The sequence below is a fragment of the Xyrauchen texanus genome, chromosome 18 (genome assembly GCF_025860055.1).
Source record: "Xyrauchen texanus isolate HMW12.3.18 chromosome 18, RBS_HiC_50CHRs, whole genome shotgun sequence".
In the NCBI taxonomy this organism is placed as follows: Eukaryota; Metazoa; Chordata; class Actinopteri; order Cypriniformes; family Catostomidae; genus Xyrauchen; species Xyrauchen texanus.
Window position 1 is genome coordinate 11037546 of NC_068293.1, and position 22221 is coordinate 11059766.

The 22221-nt window shown below is 39.0% G+C and overlaps 1 protein-coding gene across 1 annotated transcript; it reads right to left on the reverse strand.

Moving 5' to 3' along the window:
• Positions 1 to 4: 4 nt before the first annotated feature.
• On the reverse strand, positions 5 to 15127 carry LOC127658572 (serine/threonine-protein kinase SIK2-like). The gene is made up of 15 exons (XM_052147931.1): positions 15105 to 15127; positions 11921 to 13790; positions 11260 to 11481; positions 11033 to 11149; positions 8186 to 8249; positions 7606 to 7767; positions 7140 to 7264; positions 6622 to 6745; positions 6304 to 6524; positions 5805 to 5954; positions 5582 to 5692; positions 4346 to 4571; positions 3872 to 4126; positions 3537 to 3762; positions 5 to 2995 (listed from the first exon to the last, which is right to left on the reverse strand). The coding sequence occupies exons 3-15, from the start codon at positions 11410 to 11412 to the stop codon at positions 2512 to 2514; spliced, it is 2418 nt and encodes an 805-aa protein (XP_052003891.1). The 5' UTR covers positions 11413 to 11481; positions 11921 to 13790; positions 15105 to 15127; the 3' UTR covers positions 5 to 2511.
• Positions 15128 to 22221: the final 7094 nt, after the last annotated feature.

The window sequence follows — 22221 nt, forward strand, 5'->3', positions numbered from 1 at the left end:
AGTGTTTCAAAAATGACCTCAATGTAACTAAAGACATATCTATACCAGCAGTGGAAACAAACACTTTTCAAACACGCAATTATCATCATAAAGTGCATTATTGTCAAACAGCAGATACAAGTATAAAATTGGGTGTTTAAACAAACAAAAGCATATGATTCACACCTCTGCAACTTTCTAATGTCCTAAAATCAAACCAAAAAATTTCACCACCATTGGATTTGTTCAGAGAAAGGCACAAGTGTTAGTGGTGAGTGAAAAACAGAAGGAAAGGGTAACACTGTTTCTTCCATTAGCTTCAATAGCTTTACCTTCAATTCATCTTTCTCTGCACTGGTTTCAAATGACCCAATTTGGAGACAACACAGTACAGTTTTTTTCTAAACTACTAGAAACCATTGCACAAATATGCTTAATTCACAAGAGACCGACATGCAACAGGATCTGTTAGGGCTATAAAAAGTGCTTCAAGCAAACGCTCGAGTTTCAATAATGGTAACACTACTATTTCATATAAACAGCACACAAACCTAGATACACTTCTCAAATCTACTTCTAGTACCTAAATATTTCTTAAGCAAACTTAAAGATAAACTACAAATATAAAACTCTATTGCTACAAGATGTATATTCAGCTATGTGTGTATGTGTCTTTGTGTGCATTTTAATCAAGGAAAAACTACAATAGTATGGAATTGCAGGTCCTACAGAAGGGGAGGACCTTTGCTCTCTACAAACGATTGCTTATGAATATTTGTCAGCTAGAGGAGGCAGCTACTGTATCTTACAGTAAGACTGCTTTTGAAAGTGCTACACTTCATTGAAACTGAGAGATTCTCTGTAGAATAAGCAGTATGTTTCTCTTGATCTTCAATGTGCTCTGTCTCTCTTTGGCTTTCCTAGATATGTCATTTTTCTAGTTCTGCCATTATACAAAGCAAGCCAGGACGCAAAGGCAACCTGTGTCTCATAGACTGAGAATGAGCTTTACATAATGTCCAGGCTCATATTTCCTATGCTCATGCAGAGTCTTCTTCTTCTTTCAGCTGCTCCCGTTAGGTGTCGCCACAGCGGACCATCCGTGATCCGCATATTTGACTTGGCACAGGATTTACGCCGGATGCCCTTCCTGACACAATCCCCAGTGACTAGGGGACAACGCTCATGCAGAATACATATTTCAAATAATATCATATATAAAATCATTACATAAAAAAGCAATAAAAAAGAAAGAATATAATTACATTATCAGGCATGAGGTACCTTTTGCTTTCCTACAACAGCTTTCCTGGTTACACATTTCAATTTGAAATATTGCACTATTCTTGTATTCTTTGTTCACTGTATTAAAAAAAAAAAGATTTAAAAAAGCAACCATTAATGAAGGTCAAAGGGCTCGAGACATTATTTTCATACAGTGTATGTTGTGATACGATTTTGAGGTGAATGATCGATGATCAAGGAGGTAATGAGCCAATGGAAAAAGGAGTTTTCTAAACTACTAGGCCAGAAAATGTCTCCTATTTCATTAACTGCCAAAAATCATTGATAGGTTCACATTTATGCCATGTGATTCTAATTGTCTAGTGTCTCCTTTGACCAGGCCAAACATTAGGCAGCATTAAAAGTCATTGCCACAGACTGAAAGCATACAAGGACAAAGACACACATTCATACACCTGGTTTAAGTGAACCTCTATGCAGTACCTCTTGTGCTTATATTTAGCTTACTCATATTTGTCTGTATTTTCCCCTCATAGTAAGGTGTCTCTGATGACCTCATCATTGCATTGGCCAAAATTCATATGATGAAATGACAATTTTAGTTTTCTTGGTTTTGGAAGTTCAGGATAAGTCAGTTACTGCTTTCAAGAACTTCAAGGAAAGAAATCAGAGGCAAAAAAATAAATAAATAAAAAGCAATAAACTTTGGTCTTCTCTAGAGACAAAGAAAAGAAAAAAGCTCAAGCCCCGAAAGGAAATTCTTGGAAAAAAAACTGTATGGAAGACATAAATATCCTATTTTCATATTTGTATAAAGGAAAAACAAGCTTCAATGTCTATGTCATAATCAGTTATAGAGGCCAGTTTTGTACGTTGTACAAACAGAAGTTAGTGAAGCCACTCACAAACTGATGCAAGCTCTCTTCAGTTCCTTGTTCAGTGGCCTATCTTTATTGCTGCGTGGACAGGAGCACCTGGCAAGGGTCAATGGCTCTAATGAAGAGTTCAGTTATTGCTTCTCTCTAGTCATACCAACACATATCGAGAAAAACGTAGAATTGCATGTTGTTCCAGAGTAAAAATCGACATATTTTCTTTGCATCAGAAAACTATTGAGTGCATCATCAAAATGAGATGCTTTCTTGTTCTGATGCCCATTAAGGGTTCTCTGCTCATCACCAATGTCCATTGGCTCATTCTGGACTTTTTTCAAGAGTGGTGGGGGCAGTCAGCATCACTCTAATATTGATCAGTCTTTTATGGGTCTTCCCATTGTCTTTGCTTTCTTTACTTGACCATGACACAGCTGCTGAGCTGCTGCTTCTGACTGGCACAGGCCAGCTCCTGGACATCTGGCTCCTCAGTGCTGGTGTTCAGGCTCCAACCGCCCTGCTGGGGCAGGAGGGAGAAAGGCCCCTGGGGATGGATGATGGGCTGGATTTGCAGGTGCTGCTGAGGGTGGAGGTGTGGATGCTGGCTGATGTGCAGACGAGCCTCTAGGAGATGGGCAGCAGATGCAACGGGCGAGAGGGAGGAACTGGAGGAATCGAGAGACGGCTGCTGCCATAGGTTGTGATGGAGGGGGAAGGAGGACTGCTGGCATGGAGGGAGGATCGGCTGGGTCGGGGGGTTGGAGAAGAGGGCAGCGGGGGCGAAGAGATTGTTGGAAGGTGGAGATGAGGGGTGGGACTGGGAGAGGAATGTTAGGTGTACGGGTTGTTGGGGTGTAGACTGGACTTGGGAATGAGGTTGGTGCTGAATCTGTAGCATCCTGTGGAATGATGGAGGAATAAGGGAATTTAGGAATATTCAAGAAATTAACCAAGTACAGTTATTTGAATAATAGAGGTTTACTCTTTTTGACCAATACATTTACACGACTTTCCAGCCATTTTCGGTTTTGGAATTGAAATTGTACTCCAAAAGACTAAAACCAAGGTGAAATTCAGAGCTGTGCATAACAAGAAGAAATATATTCATTCTAGAAATGTCTAGACTTTTCTAAAATTTGCTTAATTTCCCTCACATTTCAAAGCCTGGAAATTACAATTTAAAAATGTGCTGATATTTCCAAATTTTCTGGAAAAACTGTACCGGTAGACTAAATTGAGTAATATGTAATTGTCTGCTTCCCATTGATTAAATGCATATTTATATAAATATTTACTGTATTACATAAAGAAGTGTATTCAATAGCATTAAAAAAAAACATGTACATTTAAAAAAAAAAAAATTATATTGACTACTAAGGTGTTTGATGTCATGACAACCCTGGTGCCCAATTTTAGGGGTTATGTGTGGATTGTTCTCACCTCTGCTGGTGTAGAACTTCCTCCAACATGTTTCGGCGTTCACGGGGGCCACTGGAGCTTTGGAGGCTTGAGGAAGGGCACATAGTTGGGCAGAATGACCCCCGACTGCCCCTGGAGCATGAGGTCGGAGGGCACACCTGTCGTGCCAGACCTTTGATCTTGTTCAACCCCAGCAAACCTTTTGCACGCGTGTTCTTTCTCAACTGCTGTCTAAACGCCTTCAGTCCTGCAGGAATCAGTCATAGCATGTCAGTTAGAGACCACTTCAAATTCTTTATAATATCTAATTGACAATAAATATTACATTGTTACAAGTGTTGTCATTAGAAACTGACCCTGTGTCAGGGAGGTGTCTGAAGCCCTGCGGCCCTCTTGGAAGCTGGCTGCCAGCATGCTTCCTTGGTTCTGCGAAATGAGATTTGAGGAGAGTGCGAGGAGTGTCCCTGCAGGAGCCAAGTACCCGGGACCAGTCTCAGAGCAGAACAGTGATGAAAGGTCTCCAACAGCAGCGGAGAAAGCTGGGATTGTGTTGGAGGAGGACTTTAGACAGCTGTCAGAGGAAGCACCGTCTGATGGGCTAACCACTATACCTGAGAGAGGAGGACAAATAGAATTAAAAACCTTGGAGATCCTTGCATTTAAGCACAGGTCTCTTAAGTGAATGTATTCAAATATATGGCCAAATGTACGTAGACACCAGAACACCAGGACACAATGATGCTGGAATTAAGTTGCTTAGCAAGTCCAGTTAGTTAGAAGGGGGTGTCCACATATTTTTGGCCATTTAATGCATGCCATTTCATACTTACATGGTGGATTGTTCTTGTGGAATCGGGCAGAGACCTCTGCGAGTGTATGTCTGCGGGATGTGGTGCTGGGCAGATGGGGGGGTTGGACCTGCAGCATCCCCTCTTCCTCCTCAAGATCATGAGGTCGCACCTCCTCACTGATAGTGGTCTCCAGCAGGCTGTTGGGGGAGATGGATCGGTTCCACAGGAGCCTGCTCAGACTGGCTTCCACCGGACACACCACGCGCTGAGGAAGGGAGGAAGGGAGGCATTCACATTAGCCACTGCCTGTCTCTAATGGAGGAGGGGAATGGGGGTGCACTGCATATCTGCAATATGAAACAGGACAGGGATTCTATTTACTGATCAACTACGTGTAGAGGTTTTTTTTATAAGCATACACGGTTGATTAGTGGAATTGACGCAGGACAATGGCAGCTAACTAAATAAAGTTCAACTCAGTGTCATACAGAAAAAATCTTTTTTTTTTTTTTTTGGGCGTATCCAACTCAAATCTGTTTAGTTATTTGTAGACAGAACAACAAAATAAATAGATAAAATAAAATACATTAGGGTGATTAGAAATTTGATTGGATCTTTTTGGGAATTTGTTTCAGTCTGAACAATCAAATAATATTTCAATGAGTTTGTTCATCATTCAGAATGTGACATTACGTATTTTCACGTACAATGCGCATTACAGTAGAAAAAAAATGGTACCCTGCCATTGTTACCTCAGGAATCTATTTCTACTTGATCTAACTCTTAGTAGTTTTCATTGTTGAACCCTAATATTTACCTAATTTAGCTAATAGTAAATTTAGTCAGATTAAATAAATATTTTCAGCTGAATAAAACCACTTCATATAGATGTTACCACATGAAGCACATTTTTTAGGTTACCTGACAAAACATTCGTTTTTGCAGTGTACTGTAGCTTCTACAGCTGTCTGAACACATTTTTGTGCAGTTTCCCCATATAGAGAACATTTTGACATTCGCTATGTATTGAATGGAAAAAGTAGTTCCGAACACAGTACATGCATGAATATATAAAATACTGTAATGCCATAACAGCCATTTTTTCTGTCCCCTTTTTCCAAAATGGATTCTCTTGGAATCATCAACGACACTTAAATGATTTTTTAATGCTAAAATACTCACTTTTTCAAGACATAAGCAATATGCAAATTAACATGATTTTAGTGTGATAAAATTGTGTGCATTGTGATCAAAGCCAATGACTTTAGTACTAACCTGAAAAAGGGCTCCTTGTTCATATTCCATCTCTGAATGGATAGCAGTGTTCACTTTCGTGGCGACGGGGAAGCCAGAGCTTCTCAATTTGTCAGATGACTCCATGATCTCCTTGAAAATAAGACGGACACAGGAAGAACTGAGTTAGCACTGAGGGAGATTTCATCTCAAACAGGAGACGAAGGCAGGGCAGGTACAGTCTTGGCCTCGCTGTGACACTCACCTCTCGGCCAGAGAAATCGGATGCTGTCCTGGATCTCTGATTCCAGGCCCCACACTGGCGACTCAGCTGCTGGCTGCGGTGCTCCTTTACTCTCTCCAGCAGCAGGTAATAGATCGCTGAGAAGTGGTTGTAGCTGCAATTCTGGAGAGACTGCAGGGAGGAATTGAAAAGCTGTTTTAGAAACAGTGGGAATATTGAGCTTCGATTTAACAGGTGTACTGATACACTGGCGGTCTGCGTCAAGAATGATTGCCTTAAGGGGTTTTAGTGAAAGCTCAAAGCAGCATGGCAGATTAAAAAACAGATGCTACTGTGTTTATCCTTTCGATGCCAACAGCAGAGCATATTTAAAGCTAACTGAGAAAATGCGTGATCTCCACAACGCAACTCTCTCTCGACTAAGCCTCTAACGTACTGTCAATCTGTCTGTGATTTAGATTCCTTGTCTGTCCCTAATCTCAACAACTCCCTCTCTCAATGTACCTTCCCCTTCTCTCACCTCGACAGTCCTCTGTCTGTCAATGCCGAGGGTCTGCATGATTCCCAAAACAGGCTCGCTGTAGTCTCCCAGGTTGGAGTTGTAGGTGGTAAGGGACAGGGAGAGGGTCTGGTGGGGCGCGCTGGGGTCGGCTAACATCCAGCGGTGCTGCTTGATCTGGGCCATGCTGATTCGCTTCGCTGGGTCTACCACCAGCATCTTGCGAATCATATTTTCACAGTCTGGACAAAAAAAACAAAGGATTTGGTTAAAAAAAAGGGATTCTTAGGATGGCTCAGGATGCCATTGTACATTAAGAGAGGGAGAGTTGAGCTGTACCTTGTGACATGAAGAATGGTATTCTGAATCGGCCCTCTGTCACTCTCTGTCGCAGGGCAGGAAGACTGTCCCCATCGAAGGGCAGAGACCCACAGACCAGCACGTAAAGAACCACACCAAGACTCTGAAAATAAACAAACATGGAGGAAGTATTAAACTACATGCTCTTTAATTTAGTCATCAACTGCTGTGTAAGATGTAGGGTTGTCACAATCCCAAAATTTCAGTAGTCGATACCAATTTATATATATATATATGCTTGTTACATGTGGACTTCACGTACTTCTCAGTTAAGTAAAGGTTAAAGGCAAGTAAACCATCCAATATTTTGACGTCCATTTTTTCCATATTCACATATGACAAACAAGCAGTGTTGATATTAATAGCTGGCCAAGATGGCCATATTGGCCTAGAAGTGCATTGGACTGCTCACAGTTGTTGCATCTGAAAGCAGCCACAACTTTTGACGTCCCTAGTAGCATGTAAAGTGAAAATCAAACAGAATTTCTAGAACCTACCCAAATGTCTAACTGTGGCCCCTCATATTCCTTCCCCTCAAAGACCTCTGGAGCAGCATACGGTGGGCTCCCACACCACGTGGAGAGAGGCTCCCCAGCATTATAAAAGTTTCCAAATCCAAAGTCTAGAAGAGATGTACAGAAAAGTGAGTTCTTTGTTGATCAAATGACTAATTTTAAGAACGTCCTTAGGCTATAAAAAACAATATAGTATGGTGTTATATAAAAGGCTATAAGAAATGATTTATGCCAGTACAGAGAAGACCTCTGTACTGTACAATTTCCCTGACACAGAACAAACTGTTCTGATTACATAACTGGACATCATGACTTGATGATTACTGATCCTAACAGTGAAATAGCAATTTATTTTCTTTTAAGTACACTTATAGTTTGGCAATAGGGAAGAATAGCACTATGAGCACAGCAATGCATGGACCCATAAAAGCCTTGTTCCTCTGCTCACCTGCCAGTTTGATATTCATGTTGGCATCGAGCAGCAGGTTTTCAGTTTTGAGGTCTCTGTGGACAATATGATGCCTGTGGCAGTAGTCCACTGCTGTCAGTATCTGCCAAAACTTCTTACGAGCCTCGCTTTCACTCATCCGTCCGTTAGACGTCAGATAGTCTGTAAAAAGAGGATGATTTAGGAGGGGAGGAGGCACTCCATTATAAACACCATAGAAAGACAGAAACAGGCCTTTGGTCTGTCTGGCAAGGGAGCCATTGTTTTTTTAAAGGCCAAATGTGAGACAGGTGAAGAGACGGATATGTTATAGCATTTATATCTGTAGGTGATGAGGCCAAGCAGAGGTACAGCCGCTTATCCCTTTTACACAGTTACATAAAGCTTAAAATCCCACACCTGTTCCCTCTCTGTACTTGTTCAGTGATTCAATGCTGTGACGGCATTGTTGATCTAAATAATTCTCTCCACATCAGACCTCATTATTCAAAGCAACTGGACAAGTGTTTTTGAGGGACAGCGAAAAAAAACACAGACAACAGTGAAAAAAAAAAGAAAAACAGTGTTTTGTCCCACTTACCGAACATCTCTCCATTTGTTGCATACTCTGTCACAATGTACAGCATGTCTTTGGTCTCCATGACCTGTAATGACAAAAACAGGGACATCAGATAATTTTCCCAAAATCTTTTATAATATCTATGAGCATTATCATTCAAATTGCTTTTATACAGCATTTTTCCCATTATTAAGCATAATATGACATCATAGTAAAGGAGAAATGACATATATTTCTATTAAATACAATATTTGTACTTTATAAAAAACTATTTGTCCCTCCACAGGACCAATTAAAATAAAAAGGCAAGAAGGTGATTAAAACTTGTTAAAAAGTAAAATATATGGAGAACAAATATACTTTTTTTACCCAAATTCTTGATGTCGTTTTACAAAAGTATACGTATTGTATTTGCATCAACCATCCAATTGTCTAAGCGCTACTTCTGTTTCTAGCCAAATTTCCTGTTTTGTCAACTTCTCAAAACTTGTTCATCCATGACAGGTTGGTTTACAATGATGTGCACAATTGCTTAAGAGCAGACAAGCATTTACTGAATGTCCTTTATTTGAAGGTGAATCAGCACACACAAGTCTTTTTCCTGTCTGTTCTATCACTGCCAATGAACCAGCTCTGTCACCTAATGCCAGCTGAAACATTACCTTCAACAACTCCTTTTGAACCATAAAACACAAATAAGACCCAGTTTGAGTACAAATGCATGCAGTGATACAAATGGAAATGTGCTTAAACAATTAACTGTGTAACAAACTGCGAAAGGGAGTGGATGTATGACGTCCTCAGCCTTTACACAATGTCCTGAAACTTCCCAGGAGAGGCCCGAGGGAGAAATACTACACGCTGATTGTCGTACTACCAGAAAGTGTTGCACAACAGGTTCTCTACTGTCCTCTTTTACTATCACAAACCTGTGCAATCGTCCATATTGACACTTGACACTTTAGGTCAACTGTGTTACGTGTAACAACCCACATAGTTAGGCACAAAAATTGGGCAACAACAGGAAAAGTGCCTTTATCTACAGATAAGCTCAACGTCCAAAGAGTTGACACTAAAGTGCCTTAGTTTCAGCCCAGAAGTGCCAATGATGTCACAGCTTCCTTAGAAACCCCGGTCTGTATGGCCCACAGGGACGTCTCCCTCCCCGACAAACACAGAGGGAGAGGAATAAATGGAAGAATTTATATTTTACATACTTGTGTCTTAAATGGTTGCAAAGCTAAGGGGCAATAAAAGGACTGTTTGCACAAGAAGCAAGAGAACGGAAACCGTTTATCATGAGGGGTCATGGGTCACTACTTCCACATTTTTCATCTCAAGTGCATCTCCTCAGCCCCCATTGCCTCCTTTAAATAAACAGGGCTTTGCTTCAGTGATGAAAGGAGAGGACAGAGCTCTCGAGCATACACTTTTCATAGGGTTCATACTACAGTATAGGCACTTTTTAAACAGTAGAATCCTCAAACAGCATAGTGCAAATTCAAGGCAGACAGAGGTTTACTAAAATTACCTACATTTAAGGTTATCTGACACCAACTGGAAATCTAGGACGCTTCCATAAAGCTTTTAAAACAGAAAGGGTGGAGTGACACACCCTTTGATTAGTGAATTCAGTCAGTCATGATTATCCAGTAAGGATCTGTAACATTTTTAAAGGTGAACATTTATATCACTGTGAAATAGCACTCACAAAAATAAATAAATATATAAATACATTGGAAAAACCTGCATTTTACAGTTGAGCATAACTAGAAAAATGTATATTTGCTATAAAAATCTCCATGTCTTTTTAAAGTCGTCTTGATTTATTGATATTTTAAGGCTTGGGAATCATAATTTTAAAATATTTCCCTGATATGTCTAGGTTTTCCATGACCATGGATCTCTAAGGAGGCTATGCTGATGAACAGTACCAGTACATCCAGCTCATTTCCAAATACAAATGCTGCTGTCTGCCAGATTCCCTAAACTTAACAGGAGCCAGCTCCAAAGCAGTGAGGTGTGATCTTATTTCCAAAAAACAGATTTTGGTTTCAGGGCTCATTTTTCCAACCTCAGTTCTCCAGCATAATCCACAAAATGGTAATCCGCAAACTGAACAAAACAAACTTAAATGGTACAGGCTATGAGAGAAAGAATGCGCTGATGTATTAGCACACTGCATTTGCCTGCCACTGTTTGCATGCATGTGTGTGCCAAGCTATGGTGTCAAAACAAGTCCAGAGTTCAAATCAGATTGTACTTCTTAGACAGCTAGCTTCACATGACTCTGCAGACACATTGCACTTGACTTCCACTTGTGCTAATTAAATCAGAGATTTAGACCCTGTATATGTCCAGCACACTCTCTCCTCCCTCTCGTTCCCAAACACAAAACGGCGCACAACACAACCAATACAATAATATTGTCTAAACAATACAATCTGAAAGCCAGCAAATCACTTCAAAAAATGAATAACAGAAATAAAATACAAAAAAAAAAAGTTTCATTATTTAATTATTGCATACATTTTTACTTTACATTTTGTTTAAAATTACAGCCTATACTGCGGTGGAGAGTTGCATTGCAGAAGCTGGATGCAAGAGAGCAAGTAACTTTTGTCTGTTTTTACATTTCATGCTAAACAGATGTACTTCCGTAGCGGAACACCTCACCAAATGCATGACCTTCACTTAAAACACTCCTTCACCTTCACATCATACTTTCTTGATGTCACTGAGGATGCTAAAATACACACCATTCCTCCAGTTAAATTGACAATATTGAGGGATTTTATCAGGACAGTCTCTGGAATTATGAAATAATAATAACATCAAATAATCCTATATCTATAAAATGTAATTTACCTGATAGAGCTTTATGATGTGTGGGTGATTGAGCAGCTTCATAATTTGGACCTCCCTGTAGATCTTCTCCAGGTTGGCCGAGTTCAGTCGTGTCTTATCAATTATTTTAATTGCAACCTGCATGATAATGCAATTATATGCAATTTGTTTATGCATAACATTTTGAATGTATAAATATACAATTGAAAGAAAATTTTATCATGTCATGATGCAGGAGGTATTATTACCTGTGTTTTTGTTACTTTGTGTCTGGCCAGTTTCACCACAGCAAAGTTTCCCTTGCCGAGTGTTCTGATGATCTCATAGAAGCCGACCTGCAGAGGTCTGCTCTGGGCAGGACTGGACTGAGAGCCCGTGCTGCTATTTGTCATAATCACCATGATGCCGGTTCTGTGTGTGTCTGAGAGCAGCGAGGTGTTGAAGAATAACTTTTATTTACTATGACGTGCCTGCAAAAAGCAGAAATAATGCAAGGTAACAAATGCGCACTAATATAAATGAAACAGAGTGACATAATCCCACCATCATCAAATTTATTTTGTGTACTACAACCATCATTTTTGTTATTCATTACTAGTAACACGGTTATTACTATAAACATCATTTTTTATACATCAAATTACAATCATCAGAAAAAAATAAAAAACAATAAACATATGATCGTTGCTAAATTAATCTGAAATATAATGCATTTGATTTTTAAATGTAATCTACTCAAATAGCAAAATAATTCAAAGTCATTTGCGTTTATCAAACTTATTTTTTTAACTAAACTTTACACTAAACGGACATAGTAAAATCAACGTCCGTAAATGTCCTTGAAATTGTCTGAGGAAATATATATATATATATATATATATATAATAAGAAAATCGAACGTGTTCTTACCTTATAACACACGAACAAATTCCACCTTCTTCCACAGTTGAAATGGTTTTTAAATTTGAATTTAAAAGGCATTCCTTATGCAAATCGTGTGCATTTTTATTATTTCATTTAAAATAATAAGTACCTATCTTCATAATATTTCCTATGTACAATGATATACACTTTTACTGAGCGAGCCGTAAAAAAATCGCTCCTATGTACAGTGTGCCGCTCGCGGCCAGCTGAGCCCGAACTCTAGTGAACACAACAGCTCTGTACTCAGTGCACTGGCATCTAGACACACCTACGAGCTCAATCGTGTGATGAGGGAACTCCGCCTCCCCATCACAAACTGATCCCCGCCTTATTGACGTCACATTCGCGTCAGAGCTCAAAGCGGGGCACGAGGCTGGGCGAGCGCACAAGGCTGAAGTTGCCGAGCAACCGTGCGGGTTCGGAGTACAGTGACGACAGTGCTGATGGAGAGGTTGCTTGGAGACGATGACGCCAGTGCTAGAGATGTGTCGCCGCTTTCTAACTATGAGGGGAGTGGCTTAGTGTCGACTCCACCTGCTGTCGAAACTTTAAGCTGACATGTTATTGTTGTATTTGAGAAATAGGCGTGCATGTTGGAGACAGAATTAATTATGAAGTAGTGGGGGTGCAAGAAACTAAATTCCACAGACTCATTACCCTAAATTGCAAACCTTTATATATATATATATATATATATATATATATATATATATGCTAGGTTATACTTAATTAAGTGGTCTTTTCATCTGACATTCCAGCAATTCCTTAGTTGAGGTCTCTTTGATCATGTGAGCTAATTGTTTTCACATTTCACATGGCTATTTTGTTTATTTAAAATAAGTATGTATTTATAGGCTACCCCTAGTTTACTGTGGTTCAAAATGTACTATTCTTTATTTATTTTATTTTTTCATGTGCATAGCCTATATGTAATTAAATATGTGCTCATGCTCACATTTATATTTAGTAAGAAAGTAAATAGCAAGCTGTCATTTACCAGATGCTAAATGATCATGACTATTTTTTGATACTGAGCAATTAATGTTACAAAGAATATGCATCTATAATGTATGCATTCTAATGGGGGAAAGAGAGCTATGTGTTTTATGGTTGAATGTTATATTTTCATAAATAATGCATTCTGTCATTACTAATATGAAATGACTCATGTTCATCTGAAAATTATTTGCATATATTAGCAAAAGAGAAAATATGCAAACATGAATATACGCATACATTTATACACCTGCAGTGATGGTCATAAACACTTAATTAAGTTCTTGGTGTACACAATTTACAGGGCACTTGGCAGGTTTCGAGTCAGATTGTGAGTAACCTGCTCTCCTGCTCAACAGGAGAGGGAGGAGTGCATCATTCATTGTGTATGCACAGCACTGATCCATATATGGCAATGTCTAAAACCAGTTAACATTTACCGCATTGGCATTAGCATTCCTTTATCTCACAGATCTGACGTGTGCACACTAATATGTGCATGCACAAGCTTTTGCTTGTTAACCCCTCCCTCTGGACACACACACATACACACACACACCCGTGCAAAGATGTTTGCCTGAGGCAACCTCACAGAGAAATAAAGCCGTATGAAATGGGTAATGCAGATAAAGATCTACTGGTAATTGGTGCATAAACTCTGAAACAGATGCAGAGAGATGATATGATAGCCACAATACACCACATACTTGACAGTTGGCAGCAACAGCATCATGCAGCACATCATTATCTGTTTTGGAATTGCATAATCAAAAATGCACCATTACCTTTATCATCACCAGGTCTAGGGTTTTAGTTACTGTGACTTCACATCATCAATCAGACGGATGAGGAAGATTATCTTTCAGAAAAAAATATGCTTCATTAAGGACCCGTTCAAGACAACTCAACAAATCATACAGTAAATCAGACATTACAGCTTCAAAATAATCAAGTAGGACTGCCGACTATTGCCAAATAATCTTTCTTATGCAATAAGCTGCATTTACACTTTTCATCTATTCTGATTTTTTACTCAGATCTTGTTGCATGCATGTAAACAACAGATTTTTTTGGCATCTGATTTGGGCCACTTTTAAATGTAGTTCTTAACTAAATATGTATATTTGGCCATCTGACCTCCTGTACATCTAAAAACTTGTTACACAATGCATGGGAATTCCTCGGTGAAATTAAATTTTTCACTTGAATACAACCAGTTAATTGTGATGTTACCACATGAAGCACAAATTTTAGGTTACCATTTTTTAAATATAGGCTACATAGCGTCTCGGGTTACTTAACTGTAACCCCTGTTCCCTGATAAAAGCGAAACGAGATGCTGCACTGATTAAGCGCTTTGGGAACAACTTTAGGTGTGACCAGCTGTGAATATGTGTGCAACACGTCAATGAAATTGACAAGAATCGCTCCTCAGCCAGGTCTATGTGAGAGCCCCACGATGAAAGAGAGGGCACTGGCTCTTGGAAGTAAGCGAGACGAGTGCGAAGCATTTTGAGTGTAAACAGATCGCAATGCTCGCACCTGCCCCGCCCCAACGCAAGAGCAGCATGCTCTTCCCCCAAACACACAAAACAAAACTGGTGTGTGTCCGTTTCAGCCATAGAGCGTAAACATGGGAACACACACCGCTTGCTTTGTTTATCAGTCATTCTTTTTATTTATTTATTTTTTAAAGAAAAGAGAAAGAGAAAGGTTTCTGCGCACTGCCTAACAATTCTAACTCCTAACAGAGGAAAGTAGAAAGTTTTGCCAGTCAAGAAGCACAACACACACAGAATGATCTGAAGACAAAAGATCCGACGATGCTCCTGTGACGCAACTATTTATAGCCCTGCTACAGGTGCATCCAATGATGTCAACAGCAGAGGCTATACATTTTAGTCAATTTCATTGACGTGTTGCACACATATTCACAGCTGGTCCCACCTAAAGATGTTCCCAAAGCGCTTAATCAGTGCAGCATCAAAGTGTAGCTTTTTGATAGGGAACACACATTTCTTATAGAAAATTAGATACATGCAAAATTGCTGAATATAAATGAATATTGGTTAAGTTTAGGGTACAGTTTTAGGTTAGGGAGGTACATTTACTTATTAAAGCCACCATCTAAAATTCACCTTAAAGGAATAGCTCACCCAAAAAATTTACTCACCCTCAGACCATCCAAGATGTACCTTGTGATGACAAGATGTGAAGTTTCTTTCTTCATCAAAACAGAATGATGCGCGCTCATGAGAGGGATGACGTAAGCTCGTTAGGAAGGTCACGAGTGGAGGAGGCAGGAAGTTCATCATTGTTTACAAGAGAAGGAGTGCTGTAAAAAAGTTTTTATTGTCTTTGCTGTAGATTTGTATTTGTATAAGTGTATTGTTCAAAATGGTCGTTTGGTGTGTGTATCCTGGATGCTTCAACCTTCAGAAACCCCAAAGAAAATGCATGTTGAGAAAAATATTAACTTTTCATCGATTGCCTATACATGATCATGAGTGATTGAAGCTCTGGCTTATCACGATGAACCTGGATATCAGTACACCCAAGTCAAGTCAAGTCAAGTCAAGTGGTTTTTATTGTCGTTTCAACCATATACAGTTAGTACAGTACACAGCAAAACGAGACAACGTTCCTCCAGGACCATGGTGCTACATAAAAACAACAAAGGACCAACATAGGTCCACATGAGACTACACAACGAAATAAAATACCTATATAAACTACCTATATATACCTATATAAAGTGCAGGTGCAAACATGTGCAAAAAGTACAGGACAGTACAACAAATTACTGACAATGAACAGGACAATAGACTGTGCAGCGCCGACCAGTACTCAGTAGTGCAAAAAGATGACAGTTTCTAAAAATGTAAACATAACATACTATGAGATAGTGTTCTATGCACATAGCAGTTATTGAGGTAGCAGACAGTTACAAGTGACAGTAATTAAAGTGCAACTCAGGACACGTGTGTGTCATACTCTCTGAGTATTGAGGAGTCTGATGGCTTGGGGGAAGAAGCTGTTACACAGTCTGGCCGTGAGGGCCCGAATGCTTCGGTACCTCTTGCCAGACGGGAGGAGGGTAAAGAGTTTGTGTGAGGGGTGTGTGGGGTCGTCCACAATGCTGGTTGCTTTGCGGATATAGTGTTTTTTGTAAATGTCTTTGATGGAGGGAAGAGAGACCCCAATGATCTTCTCAGCTGTCCTCACTATCCTCTGCAGGGCTTTGCGGTCCGAAACGGTGCAAGTCCCAAACCAGGCAGTGATGCAGCTGCTCAGGATGCTCTCAATAGTCCCTCTATAGAATGTAGTGAGGATGGGGGTTGGGAGATGTGCTTTCCTCAGCCTTCGAAGAAAGTAGAGACGCTGCTGGGCTTTCTTGGTGATAGAGCTGGTGTTGAGGGACCAGGTGAGGTTCTCCGCCAAGTGAACACCAAGGAATTTGGTGCTTTTGACGATCTCCACAGAGGAGCCGTCGATGTTCAGCGGAGTGTGTTCACCTTGTGCTCTCCTAAAGTCAACAACCTTCTCCTTTGTTTTGTCGACATTCAGGGACAGGTTGTTGGCTCTACACCAGTTCGTCAGCCGCTGCACCTCCTCTCTGTATGCTGACTCGTTGTTCTTGCTGATGAGACCCACCACGGTCGTGTCATCGGCGAACTTGATGATGTGATTCGAGCTGTGCATTGCTGCACAGTCGTGAGTCAGCAGAGTGAACAGCAGTGGACTGATATTCTCTCAAAATTGGAGGGTGTGCAGTGAACATTTTACCCCTGAGGATTTTAGACCATCTAAAGAAACAAAGGGTTGATATCTGAATTCATCAGCTGTGCCCGTGCTGTTTTCCAGTGAACTCAGGTATGTGTGAAAACTTTGTCATTGTCACGCCTCCCTCGGGCTCTGCACCTCCCTCAGTGCTCCGCTCCTCATCACCTGATTTCTAATTCACCATACCTACACTCCATTCACTCACTCATCACTGCCTGCATTAATAACTCATCTTCACGCCACTTCACTGTCATATATCCTATATATTTCTGCAAAAGAAAAAGCACATGCAGATAACGCAACGGCATTGCTATGAAAAAAGGATGGTTATTTACGGCAGTAATGTGTTTTTTATTATTATTTTGATTTAGATTTTTTAATTTTAGATTGTTTTGAAATTGTTTTGGACTGTTTTGTTTTGTGAATGTGTTTGGTCTCTGGTCTGTGCAAGTTTCACTTGTAAACAATGATGAACGTTCTGCCTCCTCCACGTGACGCGTGACCTTACTAACGAGCTTCCATCATCCCTCTAATGAGCGCGCGTCACAGAGATGTAGGGAAGCGAACATTTGTGGTTAAAAAGTATATACGTATTGTTTTGTTTCTAAAAATAATCAATCTTTTGGGTTCAGAAGAACTTTATTTGTCGCGTGGATTCCTTTGATGCACCATAAATATGCATTTTGGACCATCAAAAAAGTACATTCACTTGCATTGCTTAAAGGAGGAGGCCTGAAATGAAATCCTAAAAATCTTAATTTCTGTTTTGATGAAGAAAGAAACTCAGGTACATCTTGGATGGCCTGAGGGTGAGTAAATTATAAGCAAATTGTCATTTTTGGGTGAACTATTCCTTTAAAAACCTTGCCTGAAGGTTGGGGACTCTTTTAGTATTGATATCTCTGAGAAGAAACCACAATAGAATCTTTACACCATGACATTAATGAGGGGTCTCCCTCAAAAGCAGGGGACCTTTCAGAAATAGAGTACACACTGCCCACGCATCAAACTTTGAAAGTTTTTGGAGGAGTTTCATGGTGTTGGTGGTGAGACACAAACAAGTGCGCACACGCACAAACACACAAACAAGTATTTTCCGCTCCATACTTATGGGTGTCAAAAAGTTTTCTGAGTCATGGTGGAAATGGAATAGAATAAGAAAATAACAATAACAAGATGCTGGACCACTACCGAAATTCCACAGAGACAGGGGAAGAAAACAAGGTGGAGACCGTTGAGGGGAATAAAGGTGGGAAATCAACATGATACCTCCTCCACAGACAGAGGCATAGTGGTTAAAATACAGGTCGTCCCACGCTTCTGGTTAGTCTTAGAATGCAAAAACAATGCAAAGAAACCAACTGACTCAAATGTCAGATTCCTTTACCTGACTGGACCTTAGAGGTGAAGTATGTCATTTTTTCAATGTTAAAATACTTTCTCCTATATCCCAACTTGATATGCACAGACAACTGTGAGTATGACAGTATAATGTGGCTCACTTCTTGATATAACCTGAGATAACAGTAAATGGTTAAACTGGTTTGGCTCCAATTTCGCAGTGGAGGGTCTCCTTCTGGATTGTATGAAGAGAGAAAATGCATGTTAATAGATTAATTGGAATGTAATGAAAGTGAATGTATAGACTATTTCAAGAATGTAAACAAAAGCAATTTAATTAGAACAGTACAAACGTATTTCCGGATCCTTTCAACAAATTCTCTTTTTCAAGGTCAGTCAGTCCACTCGGAGGACATATGGAATGCTCTTGGGCAGTTTGGGCATCTAATCTACTATCTACTTGAATGGAGGAAGACCAAAATTTCCAAAACAGTTGGTGAAGATTACAATAAAGAACATATTTCAAGTAAGCAGTAGAATTTGACTGGTCGAGGCGTGTGTGGCACCAGCTTCACTCGAGCGTCCATGCCGTGACGTATGCTACAATCCCCAACATCGCATCTAACTCGCGCTGGGGGTGCTGGTCTGTGAACACATCTAACTCAGACCATACCCTCACCGCTCCATTCCTGGACCAGCAAAGACGCCAGCAGGTAGAGAGCGTTCTCCTGAGGAGAGGTGCACTTGGTGTTTAAAGGCAGCAGTGATGAGGCTGTATCTTTTTCGATTACCGTTGGATGCTGTTGGCCATTCCAATTTCTTCCATACATTTTAAAAGAAGTGGCACATCTCTGTTAAATCAACTCTGTTTTGACAAGTAGCAAATGTTCACGGAACAGTGACATCACTTGACATTACCAACGTCCTTCAAATGGTCTATAATAACAAAATGTAAAAAATAAAAAATAAAAATGCAGATGCGATGGAGGAGGGATGATAGAAAAACTTTCATTTAGAAATCCAGTTGTTTAAGCATTCATTCAAAACATACCCAACATAGCGACTTTGGTTCAACAAATGGTGTGAGTTTGGTATGAGGCAAGATTAATCTGTTTTTTGTCTGACCAATGGCAGATGGGGAGTGTGTCCAGGATACCTTTTTGAAAAGAGGTATTTTTTTGGCATAAATCATTTGGTGACTCAAGTGGCACAGACAATTCACAATTCACCGAAGAAACTAAGCATTACACCAATGTTGCACAGTCCTGAAATATCACTAGCAGTTTAGCTCTGCTGGCCTGCATTAACTGCAGCACACATTTTGCATTGCAGATGCACTTAACAAAACTTGTTTGCATATCTCTCTGTTTTGAATGTAACCTGATTTTGATATGACCCTGTTTGTTATGTAACCTGTACCATGAATTCACCTGTGCTTTGTTTTGGACTCCTGAGTGAGTGACTTATTCCAGATGGGTATTTAGGTCATTGAATAGTTCTAATAACAATTCTCATGTGAAACTTTTTAACTGAGTCTTTGCCGTTTCACATTCAAGCATTGCTAAAAATGCTCTTGGTGTCCTCATACAACTTACTAACATGATAAAATGTCAGACTTGGCATAATGTTGACTGCCATGGAATTTAAATTAGACTCATCTGTCTTTTTCTGAAAAATAAAAATAAAACAAATCGAGGTTACAAAGAGGCACTTTCATTAGAAGTGAATGGGGCCAATTTTTGGAGAATTTGATGGCAGAAATGTGAAGCTTATAATATTATAAAAGCACTTTAATTATTTCTTCTGTTAGAACTCATGTATTATTTGAGTATTTTAATGTTATGGAATTCACTTCCATTGTAAGTGTATGCCTCACTGTCACCTAGATAATTTTTTATTTTTTTAATTAAAGACGGGATGAGTAGAAATAATTTTGAGGTAATCAATATTATACCACAAATGCTGTTGATTGAGCTTAACTTGTATTGAAACTTAATATTCCTTTAATAACAAATTTCATTCAGTTTAATTCAAAACTAGTTGTTCTTAATATGAATTGCTGTCTGCAACACAATTTACTTCTTTAGTGTGACGTATTTCCTCTGTGATTACTAAGCAATTAGCTACTGTAATATAATAACTTTTTAGTCCGTTTTTTTAATGCATTTGATTTTAAATTCTATTAATCAGATTACAGTTACTGACTTTTTAAGTACATTACTTGAGTTACATCTTTCTAAAATAGTATTCTTTTATGTTAAATTGAAAACAAATTATGCATCTTTGTGTTTTGACAGCTGAAGTTGTATGTCTCCTAATATGTCATTGTGTGGTTCTGAATGTATGACTTGAGTGCAAGGCATAAATATAGACAATATTTTCAATTAATTAAAAAACATGTTTATGTGAGAAGTGTTTTAGAGAAATTTAAAGTAAATTGTTTAGTAATGTGATTTATTTTTATGAAGTAACCAGTAAAGAAATACAATTACAATTTTAGAGATGCCATCTGTAGTGGATTACTTATTTAATAACTTAAACAACAATGCATAGTTTTTCTGGGTGTTACATACCAAAAAGATCTAGCCCTGAATGGGAGTTAGCTAAAACAATACCTAAATAGCTATTTGGTAACATTTTCCAATAGCCTGCATGGCCTAAGTGACACCTGTGGACCTCATATTCACTCAGAGCATATTCATTTATATTGAATATTTGTTCTGTACAAATTCAAATGACACCACAGGACATTTTAAAATAAACTGCTAAAGGAAATAAATAAATAATTAAAATAAATAAATATATAAAGATTAAAAATGGTGAAAATTTTAAAAGAAATTGTGACCAGTGATGATATCTAAGATATCTAAAAAAAAGGCTATTGGCATGGGCAATGATTCATAAAACTCCTGGCAGGTTTCCTTTGAGGCAATTGTCAACATTATGGCACAAGAGGATGTGTGTGTGCTTGAGAGAAAGAGAGAAAGAGAAAAAATAAAAAAGTATGCAGCAAAAGCTGTGAAGTGGTTTCAATAACCTTTATATCTTGAGTAAACATTCCAAAAAACGTGTTCATTCGGTTTTAACTTTGCCCTGGTGATGAATAACTGGTTTGAAAACATTTTGAAATTGAAATGTTGGCATCAAAAACACACACTGTTTACTCAAAGCCATGGAATTATCATGGTTTCTTAGCAGTGGCGTAACTTGTATCTTACAGGCCCCAGTGCAAAGCACCTGTCGGGCCTCTTTTCATGTTACGTCTGTCGTATTTATCGTTCAGGTTTGGTTGGCCGTTGCGGATCCTTCTCACCTCGAGCCCAAGGGCGCCTCTCTGTCCTGCCCTCTCTGTAGTTTCGCCAGGGGTGGAAAGAGAACTGAAAATCATACTCAAGTAGAAGTACTGTTACTTCCCAAAAAATGTAGTGTCAGTAGAGTAAAAGAAGCTGTCCTAAAAACTACTCAAGTAAGAGTAAAAGAGTAGCTCATTTAAAAGTACTCATGAGAAGTGAGTATTGAGTAACGAGTAGCAAAACCCATGCCCCATTATAATGAACACTGTGTGCAAACTTTTAATATACATCACTTATCTATGATAAACACTACATTAATCTGATTCCAAAAAATTAAGGGAGACATGATAACAGAAATGAAAAGATTAATAAGATATTTTCAATACACTGATCACCGTTTTAAATCTTAATGTATGAAAAATTACATTAAAATCAGTTTATGTGAAGGGTCTAGGTATTGACCTTCTTTTGAGATACAATGTTCAACATTGATTTAGTTCTTGTATCTTTTAAGCTCAGAAATAGTCGTGTTCTCATTCTGATGCATGATGCACAATGTTCTGGAGTCTGTGACTGGTGGAATGTTCTGCTGAAGTATTGCTGTACAAATGTTGATCTTTATAAAGGCTAAGCATAATTATAAATTATTTTATCATCTCTACTTTCTTGGTAATTTATTATAACAATTATTACACTCTCTACATCAGAGGTCAGTATTATTAAAAATGGCACTGTTTTATTCTATTACATTAGTAATTTTAAAGCTACTCAAGTTATTCAGCCAAAAGTAGTGAGTTGTTTTCTCGTTTCATTTTTAATGTTGTTTGATTAATAGTCTTTATATGGCATAGCCTACTAGACAGTGCTCAATTC

Bases quoted from the DNA above. Each gene is read 5' to 3' on its own strand.
- LOC127658572 (XM_052147931.1), bottom strand. From the start codon at position 11,412: ATGGTGATTATGACAAATAGCAGCACGGGCTCTCAGTCCAGTCCTGCC. The intron at 4,572-5,581 runs GTTAGTACTAAA...TCCCTTCCTCAG, and splicing joins AACAAGGAGCCCTTTTTCAG to CGCGTGGTGTGTCCGGTGGA. The intron at 3,763-3,871 runs GTCAGTTTCTAA...TGATTCCTGCAG, and splicing joins AGACACCTCCCTGACACAGG to GACTGAAGGCGTTTAGACAG.